This window comes from Sorex fumeus, unplaced genomic scaffold (assembly GCF_029834395.1).
Source record: "Sorex fumeus unplaced genomic scaffold, SorFum_2.1 ptg000002l, whole genome shotgun sequence".
In the NCBI taxonomy this organism is placed as follows: domain Eukaryota; kingdom Metazoa; phylum Chordata; class Mammalia; order Eulipotyphla; family Soricidae; genus Sorex; species Sorex fumeus.
In genome coordinates, this window is record NW_026606059.1 from 47,711,614 (window position 1) to 47,739,222 (window position 27,609).

At 44.3% G+C, this 27,609-nt stretch overlaps 1 protein-coding gene across 1 annotated transcript in view; it reads left to right on the forward strand.

Moving 5' to 3' along the window:
- The window catches only part of DNAAF11 (dynein axonemal assembly factor 11), a 108,739-nt gene extending 81,906 nt beyond the window's left edge, over nucleotides 1–26,833 (forward strand). The window contains exons 13-14 of the mRNA XM_056110368.1: nucleotides 17,037–17,122; nucleotides 26,539–26,833. Of these exons, the coding sequence (XP_055966343.1) occupies nucleotides 17,037–17,122; nucleotides 26,539–26,707 (255 nt within the window). The 3' untranslated portion in view covers nucleotides 26,708–26,833. The remainder of the gene's footprint in view (nucleotides 1–17,036; nucleotides 17,123–26,538) is intronic.
- The last annotated feature ends 776 nt before the right edge of the window (nucleotides 26,834–27,609 follow it).

The following is a 27,609-nucleotide window of genomic DNA, read 5'->3' on the forward strand; positions in this document are numbered from 1 at the left end:
GCTCTGTGCTCTGGACTCGTGGTGGTATAAGGGACCATATGGGATTCCGGGAAACAAACTTGGGTCCGCTGTGTGCAAGGCAAGTTGTTTAATGATAGAATAGCTACCTGCTGTACTATTGTTCCAGCACGCCCATGTGCATTTTTTAAAAAGGAAATAAAACTTTTAAAGAAGGAAATAATAATATATAAAGATATCCATTTATTCTAACTGAAGAATAAATTTATAAGTATAAAACAATGGCTGAAATCATTGAGAAATGAGTCATGAGTCTTTAACATGTTAAAGATGTCGATTGCCTCGAGCAGGCCCCAGTAACGTCTCTTTCATCCTAGCCCTGAGATTATATTCAGGGCTCTTTAGGAGAATGAGACCCATCATTGTTACTGGTATTTGGCATATTTGGTAGGCCACGGGGAGTTTGCCAGACTCTGCCCTGTGGGCAGGCTACATTCGACAGCCTGCAAGTTTGTCCAAAGTAGGAATGAGATAATAAGATGTCATAAAAAGATGTCCTGATAAGATGTCGCGTGGCCGCATTCGGTTCCGGGAGCTGGATTTTATAGTCTCTGAGTCTTGGCCGCTGATGGGATTACACGGCGCCAGGGGGCCAGGTGGTGGGTGTGACCCCCGCCTACTGGAATTTGGAGGATCTGGGTGGAAGATGCTCGACTCCAATTCGAGTAGGCTTGGAGGTCTCGGCCCCGGAACCCGCGTGGCTTTGTCCCTCTGCCAGTACCTTCAGGTGTGCGGAGAGTGGTCTCAGCATGGTGGTGGCTGGTCCTGGAGGTCTCCGGCTGCCGTAGCCCTGGCCGGGGCGGGGAGGAAAGCTCAACCCGCTCCCCTCCAAGGGACTCCGGGAAGGAACACCGGAAGCGCGGGGGCAGAGACTGCACTGCTCTCGTCCGGGATCTGGATTTTATAGTCTCTGAGTCTTGGCCGCTGATGGGATTACACGGCGCCAGGGGGCCAGGTGGTGGGTGTGACCCCCGCCTACTGGAATTTGGAGGATCTGGGTGGAAGATGCTCGACTCCAATTCGAGTAGGCTTGGAGGTCTCGGCCCCGGAACCCGCGTGGCTTTGTCCCTCTGCCAGTACCTTCAGGTGTGCGGAGAGTGGTCTCAGCATGGTGGTGGCTGGTCCTGGAGGTCTCCGGCTGCCGTAGCCCTGGCCGGGGCGGGGAGGAAAGCTCAACCCGCTCCCCTCCAAGGGACTCCGGGAAGGAACACCGGAAGCGCGGGGCCAGAGACTGCACTGCTCTCGTCCGGGATCTGGATTTTATAGTCTCTGAGTCTTGGCCGCTGATGGGATTACACGGCGCCAGGGGGCCAGGTGGTGGGTGTGACCCCCGCCTACTGGAATTTGGAGGATCTGGGTGGAAGATGCTCGACTCCAATTCGAGTAGGCTTGGAGGTCTCGGCCCCGGAACCCGCGTGGCTTTGTCCCTCTGCCAGTACCTTCAGGTGTGCGGAGAGTGGTCTCAGCATGGTGGTGGCTGGTCCTGGAGGTCTCCGGCTGCCGTAGCCCTGGCCGGGGCGGGGAGGAAAGCTCAACCCGCTCCCCTCCAAGGGACTCCGGGAAGGAACACCGGAAGCGCGGGGGCAGAGACTGCACTGCTCTCGTCCGGGATCTGGATTTTATAGTCTCTGAGTCTTGGCCGCTGATGGGATTACACGGCGCCAGGGGGCCAGGTGGTGGGTGTGACCCCCGCCTACTGGAATTTGGAGGATCTGGGTGGAAGATGCTCGACTCCAATTCGAGTAGGCTTGGAGGTCTCGGCCCCGGAACCCGCGTGGCTTTGTCCCTCTGCCAGTACCTTCAGGTGTGCGGAGAGTGGTCTCAGCATGGTGGTGGCTGGTCCTGGAGGTCTCCGGCTGCCGTAGCCCTGGCCGGGGCGGGGAGGAAAGCTCAACCCGCTCCCCTCCAAGGGACTCCGGGAAGGAACACCGGAAGCGCGGGGGCAGAGACTGCACTGCTCTCGTCCGGGATCTGGATTTTATAGTCTCTGAGTCTTGGCCGCTGATGGGATTACACGGCGCCAGGGGGCCAGGTGGTGGGTGTGACCCCCGCCTACTGGAATTTGGAGGATCTGGGTGGAAGATGCTCGACTCCAATTCGAGTAGGCTTGGAGGTCTCGGCCCCGGAACCCGCGTGGCTTTGTCCCTCTGCCAGTACCTTCAGGTGTGCGGAGAGTGGTCTCAGCATGGTGGTGGCTGGTCCTGGAGGTCTCCGGCTGCCGTAGCCCTGGCCGGGGCGGGGAGGAAAGCTCAACCCGCTCCCCTCCAAGGGACTCCGGGAAGGAACACCGGAAGCGCGGGGGCAGAGACTGCACTGCTCTCGTCCGGGATCTGGATTTTATAGTCTCTGAGTCTTGGCCGCTGATGGGATTACACGGCGCCAGGGGGCCAGGTGGTGGGTGTGACCCCCGCCTACTGGAATTTGGAGGATCTGGGTGGAAGATGCTCGACTCCAATTCGAGTAGGCTTGGAGGTCTCGGCCCCGGAACCCGCGTGGCTTTGTCCCTCTGCCAGTACCTTCAGGTGTGCGGAGAGTGGTCTCAGCATGGTGGTGGCTGGTCCTGGAGGTCTCCGGCTGCCGTAGCCCTGGCCGGGGCGGGGAGGAAAGCTCAACCCGCTCCCCTCCAAGGGACTCCGGGAAGGAACACCGGAAGCGCGGGGGCAGAGACTGCACTGCTCTCGTCCGGGATCTGGATTTTATAGTCTCTGAGTCTTGGCCGCTGATGGGATTACACGGCGCCAGGGGGCCAGGTGGTGGGTGTGACCCCCGCCTACTGGAATTTGGAGGATCTGGGTGGAAGATGCTCGACTCCAATTCGAGTAGGCTTGGAGGTCTCGGCCCCGGAACCCGCGTGGCTTTGTCCCTCTGCCAGTACCTTCAGGTGTGCGGAGAGTGGTCTCAGCATGGTGGTGGCTGGTCCTGGAGGTCTCCGGCTGCCGTAGCCCTGGCCGGGGCGGGGAGGAAAGCTCAACCCGCTCCCCTCCAAGGGACTCCGGGAAGGAACACCGGAAGCGCGGGGGCAGAGACTGCACTGCTCTCGTCCGGGATCTGGATTTTATAGTCTCTGAGTCTTGGCCGCTGATGGGATTACACGGCGCCAGGGGGCCAGGTGGTGGGTGTGACCCCCGCCTACTGGAATTTGGAGGATCTGGGTGGAAGATGCTCGACTCCAATTCGAGTAGGCTTGGAGGTCTCGGCCCCGGAACCCGCGTGGCTTTGTCCCTCTGCCAGTACCTTCAGGTGTGCGGAGAGTGGTCTCAGCATGGTGGTGGCTGGTCCTGGAGGTCTCCGGCTGCCGTAGCCCTGGCCGGGGCGGGGAGGAAAGCTCAACCCGCTCCCCTCCAAGGGACTCCGGGAAGGAACACCGGAAGCGCGGGGGCAGAGACTGCACTGCTCTCGTCCGGGATCTGGATTTTATAGTCTCTGAGTCTTGGCCGCTGATGGGATTACACGGCGCCAGGGGGCCAGGTGGTGGGTGTGACCCCCGCCTACTGGAATTTGGAGGATCTGGGTGGAAGATGCTCGACTCCAATTCGAGTAGGCTTGGAGGTCTCGGCCCCGGAACCCGCGTGGCTTTGTCCCTCTGCCAGTACCTTCAGGTGTGCGGAGAGTGGTCTCAGCATGGTGGTGGCTGGTCCTGGAGGTCTCCGGCTGCCGTAGCCCTGGCCGGGGCGGGGAGGAAAGCTCAACCCGCTCCCCTCCAAGGGACTCCGGGAAGGAACACCGGAAGCGCGGGGGCAGAGACTGCACTGCTCTCGTCCGGGATCTGGATTTTATAGTCTCTGAGTCTTGGCCGCTGATGGGATTACACGGCGCCAGGGGGCCAGGTGGTGGGTGTGACCCCCGCCTACTGGAATTTGGAGGATCTGGGTGGAAGATGCTCGACTCCAATTCGAGTAGGCTTGGAGGTCTCGGCCCCGGAACCCGCGTGGCTTTGTCCCTCTGCCAGTACCTTCAGGTGTGCGGAGAGTGGTCTCAGCATGGTGGTGGCTGGTCCTGGAGGTCTCCGGCTGCCGTAGCCCTGGCCGGGGCGGGGAGGAAAGCTCAACCCGCTCCCCTCCAAGGGACTCCGGGAAGGAACACCGGAAGCGCGGGGGCAGAGACTGCACTGCTCTCGTCCGGGATCTGGATTTTATAGTCTCTGAGTCTTGGCCGCTGATGGGATTACACGGCGCCAGGGGGCCAGGTGGTGGGTGTGACCCCCGCCTACTGGAATTTGGAGGATCTGGGTGGAAGATGCTCGACTCCAATTCGAGTAGGCTTGGAGGTCTCGGCCCCGGAACCCGCGTGGCTTTGTCCCTCTGCCAGTACCTTCAGGTGTGCGGAGAGTGGTCTCAGCATGGTGGTGGCTGGTCCTGGAGGTCTCCGGCTGCCGTAGCCCTGGCCGGGGCGGGGAGGAAAGCTCAACCCGCTCCCCTCCAAGGGACTCCGGGAAGGAACACCGGAAGCGCGGGGGCAGAGACTGCACTGCTCTCGTCCGGGATCTGGATTTTATAGTCTCTGAGTCTTGGCCGCTGATGGGATTACACGGCGCCAGGGGGCCAGGTGGTGGGTGTGACCCCCGCCTACTGGAATTTGGAGGATCTGGGTGGAAGATGCTCGACTCCAATTCGAGTAGGCTTGGAGGTCTCGGCCCCGGAACCCGCGTGGCTTTGTCCCTCTGCCAGTACCTTCAGGTGTGCGGAGAGTGGTCTCAGCATGGTGGTGGCTGGTCCTGGAGGTCTCCGGCTGCCGTAGCCCTGGCCGGGGCGGGGAGGAAAGCTCAACCCGCTCCCCTCCAAGGGACTCCGGGAAGGAACACCGGAAGCGCGGGGGCAGAGACTGCACTGCTCTCGTCCGGGATCTGGATTTTATAGTCTCTGAGTCTTGGCCGCTGATGGGATTACACGGCGCCAGGGGGCCAGGTGGTGGGTGTGACCCCCGCCTACTGGAATTTGGAGGATCTGGGTGGAAGATGCTCGACTCCAATTCGAGTAGGCTTGGAGGTCTCGGCCCCGGAACCCGCGTGGCTTTGTCCCTCTGCCAGTACCTTCAGGTGTGCGGAGAGTGGTCTCAGCATGGTGGTGGCTGGTCCTGGAGGTCTCCGGCTGCCGTAGCCCTGGCCGGGGCGGGGAGGAAAGCTCAACCCGCTCCCCTCCAAGGGACTCCGGGAAGGAACACCGGAAGCGCGGGGGCAGAGACTGCACTGCTCTCGTCCGGGATCTGGATTTTATAGTCTCTGAGTCTTGGCCGCTGATGGGATTACACGGCGCCAGGGGGCCAGGTGGTGGGTGTGACCCCCGCCTACTGGCCCCGCACACCTGAAGGTACTGGCAGAGGGACAAAGCCACGCGGGTTCCGGGGCCGAGACCTCCAAGCCTACTCGAATTGGAGTCGAGCATCTTCCACCCAGATCCTCCAAATTCCAGTAGGCGGGGGTCACACCCACCACCTGGCCCCCTGGCGCCGTGTAATCCCATCAGCGGCCAAGACTCAGAGACTATAAAATCCAGATCCCGGACGAGAGCAGTGCAGTCTCTGCCCCCGCGCTTCCGGTGTTCCTTCCCGGAGTCCCTTGGAGGGGAGCGGGTTGAGCTTTCCTCCCCGCCCCGGCCAGGGCTACGGCAGCCGGAGACCTCCAGGACCAGCCACCACCATGCTGAGACCACTCTCCGCACACCTGAAGGTACTGGCAGAGGGACAAAGCCACGCGGGTTCCGGGGCCGAGACCTCCAAGCCTACTCGAATTGGAGTCGAGCATCTTCCACCCAGATCCTCCAAATTCCAGTAGGCGGGGGTCACACCCACCACCTGGCCCCCTGGCGCCGTGTAATCCCATCAGCGGCCAAGACTCAGAGACTATAAAATCCAGATCCCGGACGAGAGCAGTGCAGTCTCTGCCCCCGCGCTTCCGGTGTTCCTTCCCGGAGTCCCTTGGAGGGGAGCGGGTTGAGCTTTCCTCCCCGCCCCGGCCAGGGCTACGGCAGCCGGAGACCTCCAGGACCAGCCACCACCATGCTGAGACCACTCTCCGCACACCTGAAGGTACTGGCAGAGGGACAAAGCCACGCGGGTTCCGGGGCCGAGACCTCCAAGCCTACTCGAATTGGAGTCGAGCATCTTCCACCCAGATCCTCCAAATTCCAGTAGGCGGGGGTCACACCCACCACCTGGCCCCCTGGCGCCGTGTAATCCCATCAGCGGCCAAGACTCAGAGACTATAAAATCCAGATCCCGGACGAGAGCAGTGCAGTCTCTGCCCCCGCGCTTCCGGTGTTCCTTCCCGGAGTCCCTTGGAGGGGAGCGGGTTGAGCTTTCCTCCCCGCCCCGGCCAGGGCTACGGCAGCCGGAGACCTCCAGGACCAGCCACCACCATGCTGAGACCACTCTCCGCACACCTGAAGGTACTGGCAGAGGGACAAAGCCACGCGGGTTCCGGGGCCGAGACCTCCAAGCCTACTCGAATTGGAGTCGAGCATCTTCCACCCAGATCCTCCAAATTCCAGTAGGCGGGGGTCACACCCACCACCTGGCCCCCTGGCGCCGTGTAATCCCATCAGCGGCCAAGACTCAGAGACTATAAAATCCAGATCCCGGACGAGAGCAGTGCAGTCTCTGCCCCCGCGCTTCCGGTGTTCCTTCCCGGAGTCCCTTGGAGGGGAGCGGGTTGAGCTTTCCTCCCCGCCCCGGCCAGGGCTACAGCAGCCGGAGACCTCCAGGACCAGCCACCACCATGCTGAGACCACTCTCCGCACACCTGAAGGTACTGGCAGAGGGACAAAGCCACGCGGGTTCCGGGGCCGAGACCTCCAAGCCTACTCGAATTGGAGTCGAGCATCTTCCACCCAGATCCTCCAAATTCCAGTAGGTTAAAGATGTATGTCTAAAATTATCATTCAAAAGTATTGTTCATTTGCACTTTGTTCATTTATTAATTCATTCAGCAAATAATTGTATAGAGCCTGTTAGGTTCTCAGTACAAAAATTCCTGCCTTCACTTAATGCAGAACCCAGCAGCTTAGAGCAGAAAAGTGAAAGGACTATGCGTTAATCCAGGCCATCATGTCTGCCCGGAGGGGAAAGGGTGTTGGTCCCTTCTGCCCTCCTCCCTCTGGAAAGAAAGATGGCGGCCACATGGGAGCCTTGTGGAGAGCAGGTATGAGCCGAGGGTGTGGGGGCGACTAAAACCTCATGGGAAGGGGGGCGTTCCAGTCCGTCCTTCATGCCCTACCGAGGTCACCAGTTGCCCCCCACGAGCGGCTCTCCAGCACAGCCACAGCCCCAGAAGCACAAGGACTTAATGCAGAACCCAGCAGCTTGGAGCAGAAAAGTGAAAGGACTATGCGTTAATCCAGGCCATCAGGTCTGCCCGGAGGGGAAAGGGTGTTGGTCCCTTCCGCCCTCCTCCCTCTGGAAAGAAAGATGGCGGCCACATGGGAGCCCTGTGGACAGCAGGTATGAGCCGGGGGTGTGGTGGCGACTAAAACCTCATGGGAAGGGGGGCGTTCCGGTCCGTCCTTCACGCCTTACCGAGGTCACCAGTTGCCTCTCGCGAGCAGCTCTCCAGCATGGCCACGGCCCCAGAAGCACAAGGACTTAATGCAGAACGTGGCAGCTTGGAGCAGAAAAGTGAACGGACTATGCGTTAATCCAGGCCATCAGGTCTGTCCGGAGGGGAAAGGGTGTTGCCCCAGTCGCCTTCTCCTCTCTGGAAAGAAAGATGACGGCCGCATGGGAGCCCTGTGGACAGCAGGTATGAGCCGGGGGTGTGGTGGCGACTAAAACCTCATGGGAAGGGGGGCGTTCCGGTCCGTCCTTCACGCCCTACCGAGGTCACCAGTTGCCCCCCACGAGCGGCTCTCCAGCATGGCCACGGCTCCAGAAGCACAAGGACTTAATGCAGAACCCGGCAGCTTGGAGCAGAAAAGTGAAAGGATTATGCGTTAATCCAGGCCTTCAGGTCTGTCCGGAGGGGAAAGGGTGTTGCCCCAGTCGCCTTCTCTCTGGAAAGAAAGATGGCGGCCGCATGGGAGACTTGTGGACAGCAGGTATGAGCCGGGGGACTGGGGGAGACTAAAACCTCATGGGAAGGGGGGCGTTTCGGTCCGCCCTTCACGCCCTACCGAGGCCACCAGTTGCCCCCCACTAGCGGCTCTCCAGCACGGCCACGACTCCAGAGCACAGAAACCAATTTCTTAACTATCTGACTTTCAGTAGAAATACTTCCAGGGTCAATAAGTAAAATAGCAGAAATCCAAAACCAACATATAATTCTTGAACCCAGCTGTAGAAAGCAAATCACTTCACAATGCTTTGTCAGCATGTCTGATTTGGGGGGGGGGTAAACTCTAAATAATAGTGGTGAATCTTTTATTGAAACAATGAATCTAATCAAAGCAGATAGAGTGTTAACTAGAATTCATCTGCCCCACAGGGACTGGGAGGGGTGGGGGTGGGGTTTTATTGGGGTTCTTCATGGTAAAAAATAAGTTTTGGTAAAGGGAAATGTGCTTGATATTTGCATGACTGAGACCTAAACCTGAAAGCTTTGTAACCTTTCCCATGGTGATTCAATAAATAAATAAATAAATTAAAAAAAAAATTCCTGCCTTCATAGGTTATCTTTTTGAGGTAAAAAGGGGAAGTGTATAAACAACTAATTACATAGTTTTTAAAGCTGCCATGTTTCATTGCCATTGAGCAAAACAGCATGCAAAACACAGAACAAATAACAGATATTGCATATAAATTCACAAAAATGTTTCAGAAAAATTTGAAACTATAATAAGAGAGATAAATTATATATGCGAAAGAAACATTTCCTTTTCGGTGTAAATCTTGATTAACATGAAAAGTATTCACTATACTACACTGCACTGTAGCACTGTCCTCCTGTTGTTCATTGATTTGCTCAAGTGGGCACCAGTAGTAATGTCTAACAACAAATTGTGAGACTTGTTGTTACTGTTTTTGGCATATCGAATATGTCACGGGTAGCTTGCCAGACTTAGCTGAGTGGGCGAGATACTCTCAGTAGCTTGCCGGACTTTCCGAGAGGGGTGGGGGGAATTGAACCCGGGTCGGTTGTGTGCAAGGCAAATGCCCTACCCTCTGTGCTATCACTCCAGCCCACTATATCACATAATATAATTATTTATCTGGTAATCAAAAATTCTTACTTTCTTTGGGGTAGATAAAATATATCTACAGGACTAAACAGTATTTTTCTTTGTTTTGTTTGGGGTCACAACTAGCAATGCTCAGATTTACTCTTGGCTCTGCAACAGGCATCACTCCTGGTGGGGCTCTGGGGACCACTTACGGTGATGGAGATAGAACCCAGGTTGGCTATCTGCAACGCAAGAACCTTACCTGCCCTCTGGCCCTAAATTCAACAGTATTAAATAATTTATAATGTAAAACAAATCTACCTTCCAGTTCTCTTCCCCAACTATCTTACTTCCCTGTGCTAGAAGCAATTTTTGCTCCGTATCAAAACATCAAAAAATTGCAATACTAGTAAGGATTATATGAAAAAGCACTCTCGTAAAATTTCTTGTGTAAATGCACAATTATTTAACATTAAATTATCAACAGGTACTATACACATAAATTGTACTGTGTGTTATAGTAATTCTAATTGTGGATTTTCCCCTAACTAGACTATGGTAAAATTTTATGTACAAATGTAAGTACTATGGTATAACTATGATAAACTGGAAACAATATGAATATATAACATCTAATTATATGGCAGCATACAGATAAACGGAATGCTAATTGATAATATTTCTCACATATGAAGAACATAATTTTAGTAGCAATGGAAAATATTTCATCAATGCAGTAATCGCGAATTTCCAGATTCCCTATCATATCCTCGCTTTAGGTACAATTCCCCGTGACACCACAGGCACCCATAAGTGTATCCTGTAAATGAATAACATCCAGAAAGACTTAGAAACTGTGGGATATCCTAAGGCACTTCTCAAAATGTTGTGGAATCGGAGGATAATCTGGAGAAAGCTTGTTTAAAGAAAAATAAGATTCAGGCCACTATCTACAGATTTTAATTAGATGGTGGAGAAATATATGTTTAACAAGCTCCTTGAAATTTGAAAATACATGAAGTAAATCAGAAAAGGCCTAATGAAAAATCAAAAAACACTTAAGTACTGAAATATATTCAGGTATTTATAGGAAAGGAAAAGGTAAAGGTAAAGGCCCTCCCGTTGATCGTCGATTTGCTCGAGCGGGCCCAGTAACGTCTCCATTGGAGACTTTGTTGTTACTGTGTCTGGCATATCGAATACTCTCGGTAGCTTGCCAGGCTCTCCGAGAGGGGCGGAGGAATCGAACTCGGGTCGGCCATGTTGGCCGCTTGTAAGGCGAACGCCCTACGAAGAATTCAGGAAATGTGCAAGTCATAAATCTATGAGCTAAAGAAGGATTATTGAAGTATATATAGGATCATCCCAAATAATGTGATCAGGAGGACACCATCTGCTGAATCCTTGCACTGGAGTCACCTGAAAAAAAAAAAAAAGCCTAGTACAACTCTTGAGCAGTCACGAGTCACTCCATGAGTACGGAAGCTGCTCATGTGGAAAAGGATTGGGGGAGAAGTACTTGGGGTCTTTTTCTTGGTACCCTAGCCACCCTCCAGTGCTTGCCACAAGTCATGCCCAATGTAGAGACCAGAAAAACTATATAATGAAGTCAGTGGTGTTTATCTCTCTGTATATAGAGAGCAGAGCAAAACAATACAACAGAGAAGTCAGAAGCCAGAGGGGTTCCATCTTTTTGTGTGTGCATAAAGCAGAAAACATAGTTGGTAAGACAGCAAATAGGCTCAGAATTTGAGTTATGCCAGAGGGTTAAATTATCATTGAGATGGCACAGAATCCTGAACTGAAGAGTGTAAAAGTTAATTATTGAATTATTTTTAAGAAAAATATTTAACTTTTTTATCTTAACTTTTTTTGTGTGTTTGTTTTTGTTGTTATTGTTGTTTTTGGGTTTTGGCCACACCCAGCAGTGCTCAGGTGTTACTCCTAGCTCTGCAATCAGGGATCATTCCTAGCTGTGTTCAGGGGACCATATGTGATGCCAGGGATCAAACTCAGGTTGGCTGCATGCAAGGCAAGTGCCCTACCCACTGTACTATTGCTCAGCCCCACACGTTAACTTTTATGTTATTCTGTCTGGGACAGTTATGGATAATGGATTGTACTTCATTAAGGTGAACCTTTGAGCAGACTGTTTCTCTGGTAGCTGCTGTTGATGGCAAGTCCAAAGCCCACCTAATTTAAAATGATAGAAACTCAAAGAAGTATGTACACATCTGGAGTCAAGCCAAAGTGAGCCTAAAAAAACAGTTAAATAAGCCAACAGTTTACATGTGATTATTCTCATTATTGATTTTATTGTCATTAGAATACATTTAAATGGTTCACAAACAAGATTGTATGTCATTAGTACTTTGAGAGTAACTTGGGCGTACATATGGCAGGGGGCAGGCGGAGAGCGTGCATAAATTTTACAATGATTGCTTGAAATGATAGAATAAAAGATTTTTGCGTAGTGAAGAAATAGATTTCTTTCCAATGCTTCACACACTACTACCCCTCACTCCCACTAAATTTAGTAATTTTGTTAACATCATCACCTTGGCAAAGGAAAATAAGTAGATTGTGGATTTTGAATGCTTCTATTTTAGCTGATATAAATAGTTATATCATGGCATCAATAAAACATATTTCAAAGATCTCCCAAGACTTCTAAGTCAAAGTCTAGACACTTCACAAATGATACAATCACTGACCCAGTTCCTCAGCTTTATTTCCACCTATTCTCTGCCTAACACTCCGTGCTAGATTCTGTAGTCATTTATCTTATCTTTGTTCATGCTTTTTCTCTTTTTATCCCCTATAATGTTCTTCATCCTTTGCATGACCTTTATATTCTGGAAAATTCCCCCTGTTCTTTACAATTTATATCACCTAACATTCTCCAGTCAACCTTCTTTAATCCCTATTGTCCACATGACCCAACATGCTTCCCTTCTTCCCATTGTATAGTGGTATATACTTGTCAACTGCACCCTTTTAAAATGTATTTTAATATCATAGATAGATGGCTTATATTACTTTATCTATTATTAGATGACCAGGGATAGTATTTTAATCTATAATTCTATATCTACCACTTAGTCCTATGATTGACACATAACAGAAGAGGGGTTCCCAAGATTGTTTGACCTAATGCACCCTACCCCACCCCAACACACACACACACACAGACACACACACACACACACACACACACACTTCCAGGAGTCACTCAGAAGCCCCTGAAATCTTTTATAAGTGAACACAGTGCTTCCCAATTGCATCTGGGAGCACTCACCACCCACCCTCCTCATCTCCATTGGGTTCCCTACTCCCCAGGGTTTGGTATCACCCACTTTGGAAAACACTAATAGGTACCCTATAATTATTTCTCTGAGAAGACTTAAGATAGGAATTGACACTATGACCCTTTCTAAGAGAAACCTAGGATTTTCATGAGTACTGTTATTTTAGAATTCAGAGTAAGTTCACAAGAAAAATGGAAAGGTTGGTTATTTTCTATTTACATTCTCAACAATTAACTGATTACATTCCAGTTTCTTTTTCTATTCAGTCTTTTAAAAGCGTTATTAAAGTGCCATGATTTATAAAGTATTCATAGTTGAGTTTTCAGTATACAATGTTTCAGCACCAATAACATCACAATGTCAGCTTCCTTTCACCAATGTTCCCAGGTTCCCTCCAACTCCTTCCCTCAGCCTGCCTGCTTAACAGGCATTTTTTTTTAAAGTTCAATTGTTTAAATTTGGATCTCATGATCTCAGTGTCATTGACTCTGTGATTTGTATATTTATAGCTATCATTCCTTAACGCCACCAGTGTACCTGAATCCCTTCCATCCTTGCTCCTCATTGCTTCTCATCACTCTCTTCTCCACTCTACTTTATTTCTTTCCTTCTCCTCCCTATACTCTGGGACCAAAGGTTATCTAGGAAACCTCCCTTTAAATCATTGCAATTCCTCATCCAGTTATCCTAAATACCACAAGTGAGTGATATTATCCTGTGTTTATCTTTCTTTTCCTAGCTTACTTCATTTAACATGGCATCTCCATCCATGTTGCAGTGAACACATGATTTCATCATTCCTTATACCTGTGTAGATACCACATCTTCATAGTCCACTTATCTGCCATTGGACATCTAGGTTAATTCCAAATCTCAGCCGAATGCTGCAATGTCTTTTACTACTAGCATGTCCTCCAAAATAGAATGCCTAGTTACTTAATTTTATACAAACATCAAACCAAACCATGTGCAATCACTGTTTTGCAGGTCAAGTTAAAGTCAAAACTCCAAAGCAGTAACTTGGACATAGTACCAGTAATTTCTGTAGTTCAAAGTACAAAAGTATTAGTTACTAAGTCTTTTCCCCTTGTCTATGTTTACTGTGTTCTATACAATTCACATAGTTTGGGCTTCTTATTATTAGTTAACTCTAGTCACCGGTTACAGACCATCACATTTTATTAAAATAAATATAGGGTCTTAAGGTAAGGACACTCCAGCATGCTTAAGATATGGTGTAAACTGAAAAAGGCAACTGTCAGGAAAGCCTTAGAAGGCACTTTCACATTCTTCAGAAAAGTAAATTTTGATTACTACCTCCCTGTTCACTTCCAACTTTCAATCATATGACTATGATAATTAATTTAATGAATATCATTAAAATCTTAATTTATACCTTTGTCCCTATTCCACAATTGGATTTTCGAGCAGTTGATTACGTTTTTCTCTGTGGATTCAGGGAACCACTAGTCCATCAATATCTAATATATCAAACATATCTTTGGCCCTTATAATTTTTCCATTAATCATCCGGAAACACATTTAGTTCAGATGAATAAGATGTTTGATGTTAATGAAAATCATTTCCTAGAGGAAGAAAAGCACTAGGTTTGCAAATTTGGTTCAGAAACTAAGGGCAGAATTTCAAGAACCTGAAACTCTGAATCTTTGGTCCTATTCTTGATAAAAGTAGATCTCTCTCAAAGGAGTTTTATCTGCTATTAATATGAATATTGGTGTTAATAGAAATATTAGCTTTAAGATGAATTTTGGTGTGAAGGTGAAAATTGTTAATGTTTTTCATATGCTGATCTCTTAATTTCACCTAACTTTCAAACTTAAAAGAATCTTTGAAACTAAATGGCTGAAAATATCTTTTAAAAATAAGAAACACATTTAGATTCTGGTACACAGCAAAATCCCTGTGAAGAAATGTTCCAAATTTGTGATTCTATTTGCATTTCCATAAACACAGAGAATCTTTGTCTGTGCTTATTATGGGATAAATAACAGTGTTAGAAATAGGGTGTTTTAAGACTCCAATTATGCATATGCTCCCATTCTTGTTACTGCACTTACAACATGAAGTAATATCAAACTTGTGCTTTAGTTCAGGAGCTTTCTTTCACCTAAAAATTGATGATTTTTAACCAGCTTTGACTTCATTTAATAGAACTTTAAAAATTTTTTTCCAAGAGCTTCTAAGATGCCACTGTTTCCAAGAAAGCAGATTCTGGGATAGAGATAAGTACTCAGATCTAAGTACTTAGTATCTGAGATAAGTACTTAGATGGTGCCCTGGGGAAAGGAGAACAGGAAGCAGTATGAGGAGAAGAGAGAAACTCAGCATCAAAGCAGACCTTGCTTTTGTCTTAGCCAGAATCTCCATGAGCTCTGTGGGTGACAGGGTTCTTTAGGGTTGTTCTGAGTTGCACTAAGGGAGCAGCCCATTAATTCCAAAATCAGAAAAACAAATTTAACCTTGGGTTCTTATACTCACAAAAAAGTTTCATATCTCAGGATCAAAGAAGTAGTTCAAATTGCTGGCTGTATTCTCTGCATGCAGGTGGTCCAGGTTTGATCCCCAGTACTGCATGGTCCCCAGGGCCTCCTAAGAGCAACTAACAAGCAGGGGGTCAGGAGTAGCCATCAAGCACCACCAGATGCCACCTTTCCTTCCTAAATACATAAATAAGTAAAGAGTTCCGCGTCCCACATCTGTCCCAGAAGGAGTTGTAAGTTTCAGAACTCTAAAGTTCCCGTCCACTAATAAGTTAGGGCCAACTAGTAAGGATGGATGGCCTTCCATCCTAAACAAGAAATGGCAGCCCACCCCTGGGTTTACCACTCAGTCTGGTCATTTTTCCTTTTTCTAACTTTGTCAATCTAAGTTCAAATTACTTGCAGTATAATACAATGAACGCATGTCTTGGTTGCACTAACCACATTTCAGATGCTCCAAAGCCCTACATTGGGCAAACTATTTCCATTTTTTTTTTTTTTTGCAGAAAATTGTTCTTGACGCAGCTATCATGCAACCAAGGATACCAGAGGCCTGTTTTTCTCCTGACACGCTGCAGGAGGGGAGGGCCTGCTCTCAGCATCCTAAAGTCTCTGAGTTCTCTCTGCTTCTGACCACCTGAAGGAGTCTTTTTTTTGATCTCCTCGATTCTTGTTTTTCTTTATATTGATATTAGCATGGCTTCAGTTGCAACAGAATTTTTTTTCTATTGCCATAATGATAGGTCAGAGAGTTGGAAAAATATTTGTATTCAGCACACTACTTCATTTAAATAAAGAGAATAAAACCAATTATATTTTCTTATTAAAGTAGCATAAATAGCCATACCCTGCCAGATTACTGTCTGAAAGCTTAACACTGCTGGCCTGCAAGAAATTAATTAAAGACAATAAACTTATGGCATTAAATATATCTTAAAACAGCAGAATAAGTTCTTTGGTATGAATAACCACTTGAGTATTATTAACTCTCCCCACACAAATCATGTCTGCTGGGGTTCATGCTATGGCGTGTGGGGTGGGGGCTACTTTCTGCTAAATCACTTTTCTTTCTGATTCCATAAACATTGCACTGGTGACATAGTTGTGGTTCTTGCACCATTGCACAGATTTCTGTTCTTCTACAAGTTGTTTTTTGTAGATTATATCTCTTTGAAAGTGTTTCTGCACAAAAGCATCCAAACTTGAAATGTATTGTCTTTAGAGCACATGTCCTATTCTTCAGTACTCATTTTTTTCTCTTTCTGAAGTATTAGCAAAAGTCTGGTCATTACAATCATTTGTGTCATTTAAAGGTATTCTTTTCCTATTCAGGTATTCAGTCTATATGCAGAAATGGTACAGTTTATGTATATTTTTTCCTTTGTGCAATGCACATATGCTCTCTCTTTAAATCTGTGTAAAAGAAAGTGAAGCTTATGTTCTTGTCCTTCTATGTAACAGAGCCGAACTAAGTAACGCATACATAGACAGATTTAATTTTTACAAACTCATAGAAAATATACAAACTAAGACAACTGGTTTTTATTCCACCACATTAAGAGGATTGCCATCCATGAGTGGTTATCTAGAACAGTCATTTCCTCAAGTTTCATGGTCCAATTTCTCAGACTAGGATTCATTGACTTCATTCATTATCCACTAATGTTTGCTATAGAGAATAGACTTGCTGGGGTCTCAAACAATAGAGCACAGCCAAATATCAACAAATGAGATGCAAATTATCTCAATTATTAATTAGATTAACTAACAGGCCAGCAGAGAACTCTAGTAATGATTGGCTCCGAGGATCTGATTTAGGAGTCTAACTGAAAGGTCCTCAAACTACAGTGTCCTTGCCTGCAGCAGAGTATGGCATGCTGCTGGCTTTCAGAGAAGCTTTATTAAATTAACTAATTCATCCTATCTCCCTGCTTGTTCTTTGAAAATTGAAGTATAGTTTGGAACTTGAAAAGACTATTGCAAACATCAATGATGTTACATAACCTTCTCATAACATACATTTGGATTTCAGACTCTTTTATAAAACATTTTAACATTTAGTATTTATATATGTACAAACATAGTTATGCATTTAAGGTGTGCTGCATTTTTATTTTAGGTTGGAGAAGTAATTTCAAGAGGTCAACAAGCATCCAAATCTGTGAAAAGTAACTTGGACAGCAGCAGAGAACAAACAAACACAAGGTATGACTTCCCAATCTGTCTTCAGTACCTGGTATGGTCCTCTTATGATAAGAATCCTTTATTTCAAGGATACCACACAACACCAGAGTTCCTGCTTCCCTCCACCACTGTCCCAAAGACCCTTCCCCCAACAAGGTACAATTGTTTATAAACATGAATGCTAACGTTTATTCTCCAAACTCATATTCTTGATTTGCAGAGATTTTGATCTCTCGAAAAGCAAACTCATGTATACACAAAGCTATAGTAAGTGGCAGTAAGAGTGGGAATTGCAGTAGCAATGCCTGATAACACACTGAGCATGTGCTTCATTTCAGACACAATTCTCTCTGCTTGATCATAATAACAGATTCAATCCTCAGACTTTTCCTCCTTGGCTTTCAGGTATAGAAAATAAGGAGCACAAATTGAGAATATCTATGAGTCATGCTATGTTGGAACAGCTCTGCTAATTCCTGCTCACTATACTGCTGACATTGACTTGTTTTTATGACCCACATGTTCCCTCCTATATCCTAAAACTCGCAGGACTGCAAGAACCAAAAAATCCCATTGTGTGACCACCTGTCAATATCCTAATCATTAGTAATTCCAGCTTTGCTTAAGCTTCTTTCCCAGCTGGTCTCTCTATCTCATTCTCTCACTCTCTCTCTCCTACTCTGTTTCTCTCCCTCTTTCTTTCTCTCCTCCCCACCCACTTCTCCTTTTCACTCATTCTCAATATTTCAGTGTTAGAATGTATTTCTTTGACCCTAGCTCAAGGTTCTTGTTTTGCCCACCCCACCCCAAGACCCTCTAAACAGAGTCTATCTTCCGTACACAGTGACATCCTTTATTTTGGATAAGGCTCTCATTATTTTTCAGTGCTTCCAAAGAATGAACATCCCAGTTATTTCCTTCTACTTATGATTCCTAGGCTCTTACCATCCAGATGGCAAAGTCTATTTTGAATCCAGGCAAACTATCTTTGTATACAAATATATATGCTAGAATTATCACCATAAAAATACCTGAACAGTGTTATATTTATGCCTTGCATAATCCTAGCAGTCAGGCATTCATATATTCAAAACTAATTGTCAACATTTTGTAGGGCTTTTCAAACATGGTGATAAAACAGGGTTTTTCAAATATTTGTTTGGGCAACAGGTATGGAATTGAATTCCTTCTGAAAAGTGGGCTGCTATTTTCTTTCTTTGAAATCCACTCATATTTCATATCTTGGCAATTTTCATTTCTGATATATGTGTAATTTATAGAGATTCAATAGTAGCATGACTTATATGAATACTCATAATAGTCCCCTAGCGGTATCAACATGTGTAAAAAGTCTGAATCTCATTTGTGAGGAATCACAGAATGGGAAGCTCAGTCACTGTTTCAGACCCAGAAAGCCATCATTACTGTAATTACATGTGAGAAATACAGATATCTTAGCACAGGTTTTCATAGTAGTATCTCCTGCCATACTTTAAAAAGCTTTTCTTTTTCATTCTTATTACTGAGCAGTAGTCATCTCACAGAAGTACAATATTTGTCTTTGTGAGGTTTTTGTGGGGTTTGTGGGATTCTTAAATCATGGGTAAACTTCATTATCCTCATTATCTCAGTCTCTGACTGGGCAGTCTTATTAATCAAACTGCTACCATAAAGACGTACATGGAATAAGTTCAGACAACTAGTAGCTTTGGTTTACAGATGTAGCAGTATGCTGTGAGGGTTGGAACCTATCACATCCAGAATGGTTCTGTTCACATTAGCAGAAATACGGAATGGGAAAAGAAGAACTAATGAATCTATTTTTTTAATGCATTGTGATGAAATTGAGTCATGTTTGGGGGATGGTAATGGATTCAGTGAACACTTGTGCGTCTATGATACTATGTGATAAAGATCAAGTTTTCTCAAAAGTGGATTTATTAAGTATTTAATCTCACTCTGCTACATGTTTTCTGTCCTTAATCTTCAAAATAATTGCAAGATAGATCTTTTTATTTCTAATGCACTGAGATTTAAAGAGATTAAATAATTTGTCCAAAATCACAAAGTTGGTCAGTGAGTTGGGGAATCAGGATTATTTGGTTCACAAATTAGTGGTTGCCAGGAAGGAATGGGGAAGCAAGGTAGATAAATTGGGTAAGTGAGGCCAACTGTAGCTGAAAGGTAAAATGTGCGCTTTAGTAGTGAATTTAATGTACTGAAGATGTTGGCTTAGAAATAAAGATGTTGACTTGTGCAATAGAAACTTATGCAATGTAGCATTACTTAAATAAAAGTTTGAAGAATAAAAACCCTAAACTCCAAAATGGAGGTAGCACTGTAGCACTGTAGCATTGTCCTCCTGTTGTTCATTGATTTGCTCAAGTGGGCACCAGTAACATCTCACAACAAATTGTGAGACCTGTTGTTTCCATTTTTGGCATATCGAATACCTCATGCCAGGCTTTGCCATGCGGGCGAGATACTCTTGGTAGCTTGCCGGGCTCTCCTAGAGAGGCAGAGGAATCAAACCCGGGTTGGCCATATGCAAGAACTCCCTACCTGATGTGCTATTGCTCCTAATGCGTATGTTTGGCATTGTGAGGCTAAAGTTCAATCCCTGACACTGCATGCTCCCACTAACACTGTGCTGTATAGTTGTGGTAACCCGGGGGCACTAAGTACCACTGGTGATTCACAGCCCCAGGCCCCAAACACTAGTTCACAGTAGCATGCTGAGTGTTTCTGTGAGTATCACTTGCTCTTACCCCCATAACCACTGAAAGTGACCACTGTTTTTAAAACACATGCTCAGCCTTCCTACATCTCCTCCAAAAATTAGCAATTTGCCTTCTTCCCTACTATTTTTTAATGATTATTTTTAGGGACTATACTAAGCAGTGTTTAAGGACCATATGGGCAACACCCAACAATGGTGGGGATTGGTGGCGATCAGGTTTGTTGTGCTGTGAATCAGACCTTGAACCTATAGACTTGCACATGAAAATACCGGATCTACCACTTAGGCTACATCCCTGACACAGGTGTCTTATTTTCCCCCTAAACTTGATTCTTCAAACCAGTTTGAGATACACAGAGATTTTACTTATAACCTCTTACCTCACTCATTCATATTCATCTATCATCAGTTCTTCCTAAGAGTGGTGTATTTGCCACAGTTGAGGAACCTATATTGACTTATGTCAGTAGCCCATGACATCCATAGTTTTTTTTCATAATTTTATTTTTTTCTTCTTATATTTATTTATTGAATCACTGTGGGAAAAGTTACTAAGTTTTCAGGTTTAAATCTCGGTCATACAATGATCAAACACCTCTCCCTTCACCAGTACTCATTTTTCACCACCAAGAACCCCAATATATTCCCCCTGCCACCCCTCCCAATGCCTGTGAGGCAGATGATTTCCATGTAACTCTTCTCTACATTGATTACATTCATTATTTTGACAAAAGATGCACCATTATTGTTTAGAATTTCCCACCCAACAATCAGAATTGCTGAAAAGGCATTGTGAAATACTGTTTTCTATAGCTGGTTATGAGAATCATATAATGATTTTGGATTTCTGCAAAGAGCCAGATAATTACGAGATTGGTTTCTGTGCATCTGGTGTTATGACTGTGCCGGAGAGCCACTCGTGGGGGGCAACTCGTGACCTCGGTAGGGCGTGAAGAATGAGCCAGTACCGTCCCCCTTCCCATGAGACTGCAGTTGCCCCGTCACCACCGACTCATACCTGACTTTCCTATAAGCTCTGAGGCAGCAGCCATCTTGCTGCTGGGGGGAAAAAGGCAGAAAGGAGAAACACCCTTTCCCTCCTGGGGAGGCATGGTGCCGTAGTTTAACGCATGGTCCATTCACTTTTCTGCCACAAGCTGCCAGGCTCTGGACTAAGTCCTTTTGCTTCTGGAGCCATGGCCTTGCCTGAGAGCCGCTTGTGGGGAGCAACTCGTGACCTCAGTAGGGAGTGAAGAATGAGCTGGTACTTACCCCCTTCTCATGAGACTGCAGTTACCCCATCACCACCGGCTCATACCTGGCATTCCAATAAGCTCTGAGGCAGCGGCTACCTTGCTGCGGGGGGCGGGGGGGGGATGCGAAGGGAGCAACACCCATTCCCTCCCTGGGAGGCATGGCGCCGTAGTTTAGCACATGGTCCATTCACTTTTCTGCCACAAACTGCTGGGCTCTGGATTAAATCCTTTTGCCTCTGGGCCATGGCCGTGCCAGAGAGCCGCTTGTGGGGGGCAACTCATGACCTCAGTAGGGCGTGAAGGACGCCATGACATCCATAGTTGACAGTAAGTTTCACTCTTGGTGTTGCACATTTTATGGGTTTAGAAAATCTGTAATGAGATGTATCAACCATTATCATATGGTAATGAGACAGATTAACCTTATTGCCCCCCGACTTCTCTTTGTTCCCCTGGTTCATACCGCTCTCTCCCAAAGCTCTGGGCAACTTCACTTTTTTCACTGTCACCATAGTTTAGTATTTTCCAAATGTCATGTCATTGAAGTGCACAGTATGTAGCCTTTCCAGGTTGGCTTTTTATTTTATTTTTTTCACATATCTATATGAGTTCTAGTTCTTCTGGGCCTTTTCTTAGTTTGATAGTGCATTTCTTTTTAGCATGGAACAGTATTCCATTGTCCAAATATGCCTCATTCATTTATCCATTCACATACTAAGGGACACTCTCTCCCCTCCCCATTTTTTAGGAGATATTAATAAAGCTGCTATAAACTATACGCAGGTTTCTGTGCGAACATAAATTATTAAAGACCTTTGGGTCCAAGGGCTGTGATTATTACCAAGAGTATCCCGCCCGCACAGCAGAGCCTGGTAAGCAACCCATGGTGTATTTGATAATGCCAAAAAACAGTAATAACAAGTCTCACAATGGAGAAGTTACTGGTGCCCATTCGAGCAAATTGATGAACAACAGGATGACAGTGCTACAGTGCTATGGTTAGAAAGCATCGTGTTTTTCTGAGAAAGGACTTAGCTATGTTTCTAAGTGTTTGTGCCAGTTTGCATTTTCACTAATGAAGAAAGAGTTCATATTAGACCACATCCTTGGCAGCATTTGGATTTGTCAATACTCTGAAGTTTGGTTTTTCTAAGAAATATTTAGTGGTATCTGATTTTTATTTTAGCTTTGATTTCCCCAATGACATAGCCTATGGAGCAATGCTTCATGTACTTATAAGTCAGATGCATATTTTCCCTGCTGAAGGGCCTGTGAAAAATCACTGCATCTTTCAGTCCCCTTGTTAATTTCCTTATTGTTAAGTTCTTTTTATTGTTGAGTTTTGAGTTCTTTATATATTTTTGAAACCAATCTTTATCATGTTTTTCCAATATTTTCTCCTAAATCTCTGACTTATTTGTAGTTCTTCCAAAATGGACCTTCACAGAGTAGAAGTTTTAAATTTTAAAACTATCTTAAAATTAAAATCTATCTTATTATTTTATGAATTATCATTTCACTGTTAAGTATGAAAAGTCGTCTCTGTAGCTAAATTCATCTAGTTTTTCTCCTGTTTTGTCATACCAGAAATTTGTAATTTTATTTTTAGGCCGCTTACATATTAAGAGTTTATTCTTTGAAGTTTGTAAGCTCTGTGTCCAGATTCAGTTAATTCTTTTTGCATGTGGATGTATATTTTTATCAATACATTTGTTGGAAAGACAATATTTGGAATAGTTGGAAATACAATTATTGTATTGCTTGTGCCTCTTTATTGGTGATCAGTTGTCTATATTAATGGGAATAAATTTCGTCTTTTTTTCTGTTTGACTTAGTTTTATTTATTTATTTACTGAATCACCATGAGATACAGTTACAAAGTTTTCATGATTGAGTTTCAGCCATACAGTGTTCAAACACCCATCCCTCCACCAGTGTACATTTTCTACCACCAATGTACCCAGTATCCCTCCCACCCACCCTCACTTCAGCCCTCCCACTGCCTCTATGGCAGACAATTTCCTTCTTACTCAACTTAGTTTTAACTTGCAGTTTTGATCAAAACACTGAATACACAAATGAAGGTGACAAAAACTGATGTCTTAGCAGTTTGAGTCTGCCTAGTCATAGACGTGATCTATTTCTCTAATTCTTATTTGCCATCCTTCATTAGAGTTCTGTAGTTTTCTTAAAAGAATCTTCTACACGTTTAGTTAGATTTATTTCTATGTTATTTCATTTTGTGGGGATGCTATTGTAGATGGTATCATGTTTTCAATTTGAAGCTACATTTTTCATTGTTGGCATATATTTATGTAATTGACTGGTATATGTCAATGTGTATCTTATAATCGTGCTAGAATTGCTTATTAGTTTGTGAAGTCATTTTTATTCAATTCTATTAATATTTTCTGCAAAGAATTTGTGTCATCTGAAAAGTTTTCTTGACTCAAATTCCTCTTAAAGAAATTTTTTTCGTCCTTTTTATTTTAGAAACAACTTGTCACACACACTACATGTCACAAACGCCACATGTCACATATGCCACATGTGCATATACAAACACACATGAATTTTATTTTGAAATATATAGAATATATAGATTAATTTATAGAGAACTATCCTTATAACATTGACATCCATTAAGTTTTATTTGATGGTTTTTAATAAAAACTTGCAATTTTTTCCATAGGTTGTTTTTGAATTTGTAGACGTGTTATGGTTAAGTTATTCTAAGTTAATATTCTCTTTCAGTTGTTACTGGTATATAAAATTTTAATTAATGTTTTAAATCTTTGTAAAATGCACATAATAATTACAATATAACTATTTTAAAGTGTAAAATTCAGTATCATGTGTTTTATTTGTAATTCTGTGAAACCACTACCCCTTTGTATTGACTTTTGAACCCAGTTATTTCTTGTAATTTTGTTCATTTATATGCTGGTTATTTTTTATTTTATATATATGCGAAGAATTATGTCATTCTTTCTCTTCAACCCCATGCCTTTTTTGTTCATATCTTACTGGATAGGAAAAAAATCTTATACAGGGTGCAGAGAGGGGGGAATAGTAGATATTTTTGTCTTGCGAACAACTTCAGAAGGGAAATGTGAAGTATATTGCTATAAATTATGAAACATATATTTAAATATAGCATATTTAGTGGTTTTACAATTCACGAAATTTTATTCCAGTGTCTGAAGTTTTTAGATTTCCATTTCTCATTAAATTAGGTGAGGTTCCGGTGGTGGGGCCAACTACTTTTCTTCAAAGTCAAGGACAACAGAATTGTAACCAATGATCTTATTCACTAAAATTACAGATACACCATAGTCTATTAAAGATTCTTATAAAGAATTCTAGTTTAAAAATATAGCTATAATAGGTGACTTTTTATTAGTCCTTTTGAATGCAATCATTCCCTGTAGAATCTATTGTGTACAATCTGGGTCTTTAGAATCAACTATTGTATAGTTTTTGTATACTTGATGTTTTTCTTCAGCAGGTCCATGCTTAATCATTATAATGCTAAGTCTCAAGAATAAAACACTCAAATGGTTTCAAATTCTGTGAAGACAACAGAAATGAAAAAACTTGGTGACAAGTGCATAGTTTTACTCTTTTTGAAGAAAATCATCAAAATTCCCTCTTTCAACAAATAGTGTCTGATATATAAGTTATTCTGAGGACATCAGTTTGGAGTTCCTAGATTGGGTTAACTATGATTTTCTTTAGGAAAGAGATAATATTTTATTTCACTGTCCAAAAATAGTATACTAATTTCTTTTACATTTATTTAGCAGGCATTTAGTCAGTAAAGCTGTATGCCAAGGATACAGGTAAAAAGTACAAAAATCTTTGCTCCAGAGTTGTCAATCTAGTAGGAAAACAGAATTGTAATGAAACAATTACGTGACAATGTGATAAAATTTATATTTGAGCACTACACTGTGTTATTGAATGTTACCAGGAAAATTGTCTGTTTGCATAGGCAAGGTATTGCTGGGCTAAAGAGCAACTGGTGAATAGATAGATAGATAGATAGATAGATAGATAGATAGATAGATAGATATTCAAACATATATATATGTTAAGCAATTAAATTGTGCCACGATTTCAAAATAATTTTATCAAAATAATTAGGTAGGTGAACTTTATCTAAACCTCAGTGTACAAATTACTGGGCCCAAATCCAAGCATGTAAATTGGAAATTGCCTGAAAAGCAGCCCAGGTGCCTATATTATCCAGAATTTTCTATATATCTATGATAAGGGAAATTATTGGCAGTGGAAGTTTCTTTTTTTTTTTTTAACTCTAGCATTGCAGAAAGAACTTGGTTCAGGTTGCAGAAACTGGGTTTTGTGGGAAGAGGAATTAATGGCTAAACTTTGTGATGGCTCAGATTTTGTAGCATACAATGCACCCAGCCAAACCACAAGGCTGCATTGTCTGAAGCAGCAGAGTCCAGGGAACTGGCTACATTCAGAAGTAACAACTATTTAGAGTGGTCCTATCATTGATCCTCGCTGTGGGCTTGGCCTCAGGTATCTTTTCAGTTAGCTAAACCAATATATTCTTGGGCTGCAGAGATAGCACAGCGGGTAGGGCGTTTGTCTTGCACTCGGCCAACCCAGGTTCTATTCCCAGCATCTCATATGGTCCCCCAAGCACTGCCAGGAGTAATTTCTGAGTGCAGAGCCAGGAATAACCCCTGAGCATTGCTGGGTGTGACCCAAAAAGCAAAATAAATTAAATAAATAAATAAATTCTTAATTTAGCAGAATCTCCCTGATCACCTCTTCAACTGTCTCTATGGCCTGGGCCTCTTGGAGCATTGTAACACCTTATTTCTACCAGGGTCTTAGTCCTCCTTCATGAGACTCTAATCTGACTGATAGATCAGACCATCTCTTTTTTTTTCCCCCTTTATTTTATTTTATTTTTTTTTTTACAGTTGTAGATTTACAATTTTTTGTGCTTTGGTTTCAATTATACAATGATCAGATACCCATCCCTCCACCAGTGCCCATTTTCCACCACCATGGATAATATCCCTCCCACCCCCATCCCCCCATCCCCCCTGTCTCTGTGGCAGGGCAATCCCCTGTGTTCTCTCTCTCCTTTTGGGTGTTGTGGTCTGCAAAAGAGGCATTGAGTGGCAAACATGTTCAGTCCATAGTCTACTTTCGACATGCATCTCCCCTCCTGGGAGGATCCTCCAAACATCCTTTATTTGGTGCTCCCTTCTCTATCTGAACTGCCCTTTCCTCTAGGATACCCGGCTGGCCTCTAAGTTATGGAGTAATCCTCCTGGTGCTGATCTCAAGACCATCTCTTAATGTATCACTGTTTTCAGAGATAGCACCAGCCAATGTTTACTGAATAAGTAAATGACAAACTATTTGAAATTTAATTTTATCTTTTTTCCCCATTGTAGACACAGAAAAATCGAAAAACTAGAAGTAGATCCTAGCAAGCATTCCTTCCCTGATGTGACTCACATCGTTCAAGAGAAGAAATGTACAGCCAGAAGAGTTCCCAAAATTACACCAAATGAGGAAGACCCAAGCTTTGAAGATAACCCTGAAGTACCTCCTTTGATCTGAAACATCAGGTGGTCTACATACAACCACCCAGACCCAGTTTTTCTCAAAGAAAGAATGTGTATCTAGTACTTACAGGATAAACAGAGTTCTTTATCAGATTTATCTCTCCTCTTTCTTAGCTCTGACTTTATACTCTAAAGCAAGCTTAAAATTAAAATGTGTACTTCAAATATACCAAGACTTCTCACATTGTGTACAATAAAATGTTGTCTGGTGACATAGTTCAGTAGATCATAGTTTTATTGTAGAGCCTATGAATAAAAACTGCCTGTATGTGCAGATAGATGAAGTCATAGATGAAGTCATTGAAAGACTGATTACTAAATTGGTAGCTCAGCTAATGGGTCAGGAACAAACGTTAACAGTATAATTTCAGAGCAAATTAGAATGCTTTCAAATTATTATAATCAGTATTCTGCTCGTGATATCTCTGCTTTCTCTGGTGGCAAGGATGGCATAAGGGCAAGAAGGTAAGGTTTGAAATGGGATGCCTTGCATTTGAATTTGAGCTCCTTTTCATTCCTGAATCTGTGTGGCTCAACCTTGAATGGGAATAGTACCCCTTAACCCTAAATTCGCCCCAAGGTGAGCCACAGTGGATGTCTAGCTCCATGTCTGCGTGTTCACTACTCTCCTGCTCTTTTGTGCCTTCTTATTCTAGTAAATTTCCTCCCTTCTCTTTTATTTCTGTCTATCTTATATTATACTCCCTCCTTTACTTTTTTAAAGTTACATTCTTTATACAGAACAATTTAAATTAAATAATTCACAAATACTACCAGAAAAGAATGTTATTCTGATCATGATATTCTCACATTTCAGTCAGACTTGTCCAGCCACACATGCAGTAAATATGTATGGGCCACCATGATTCCTAGGGACTGGTATGCTCATCAGGGAGT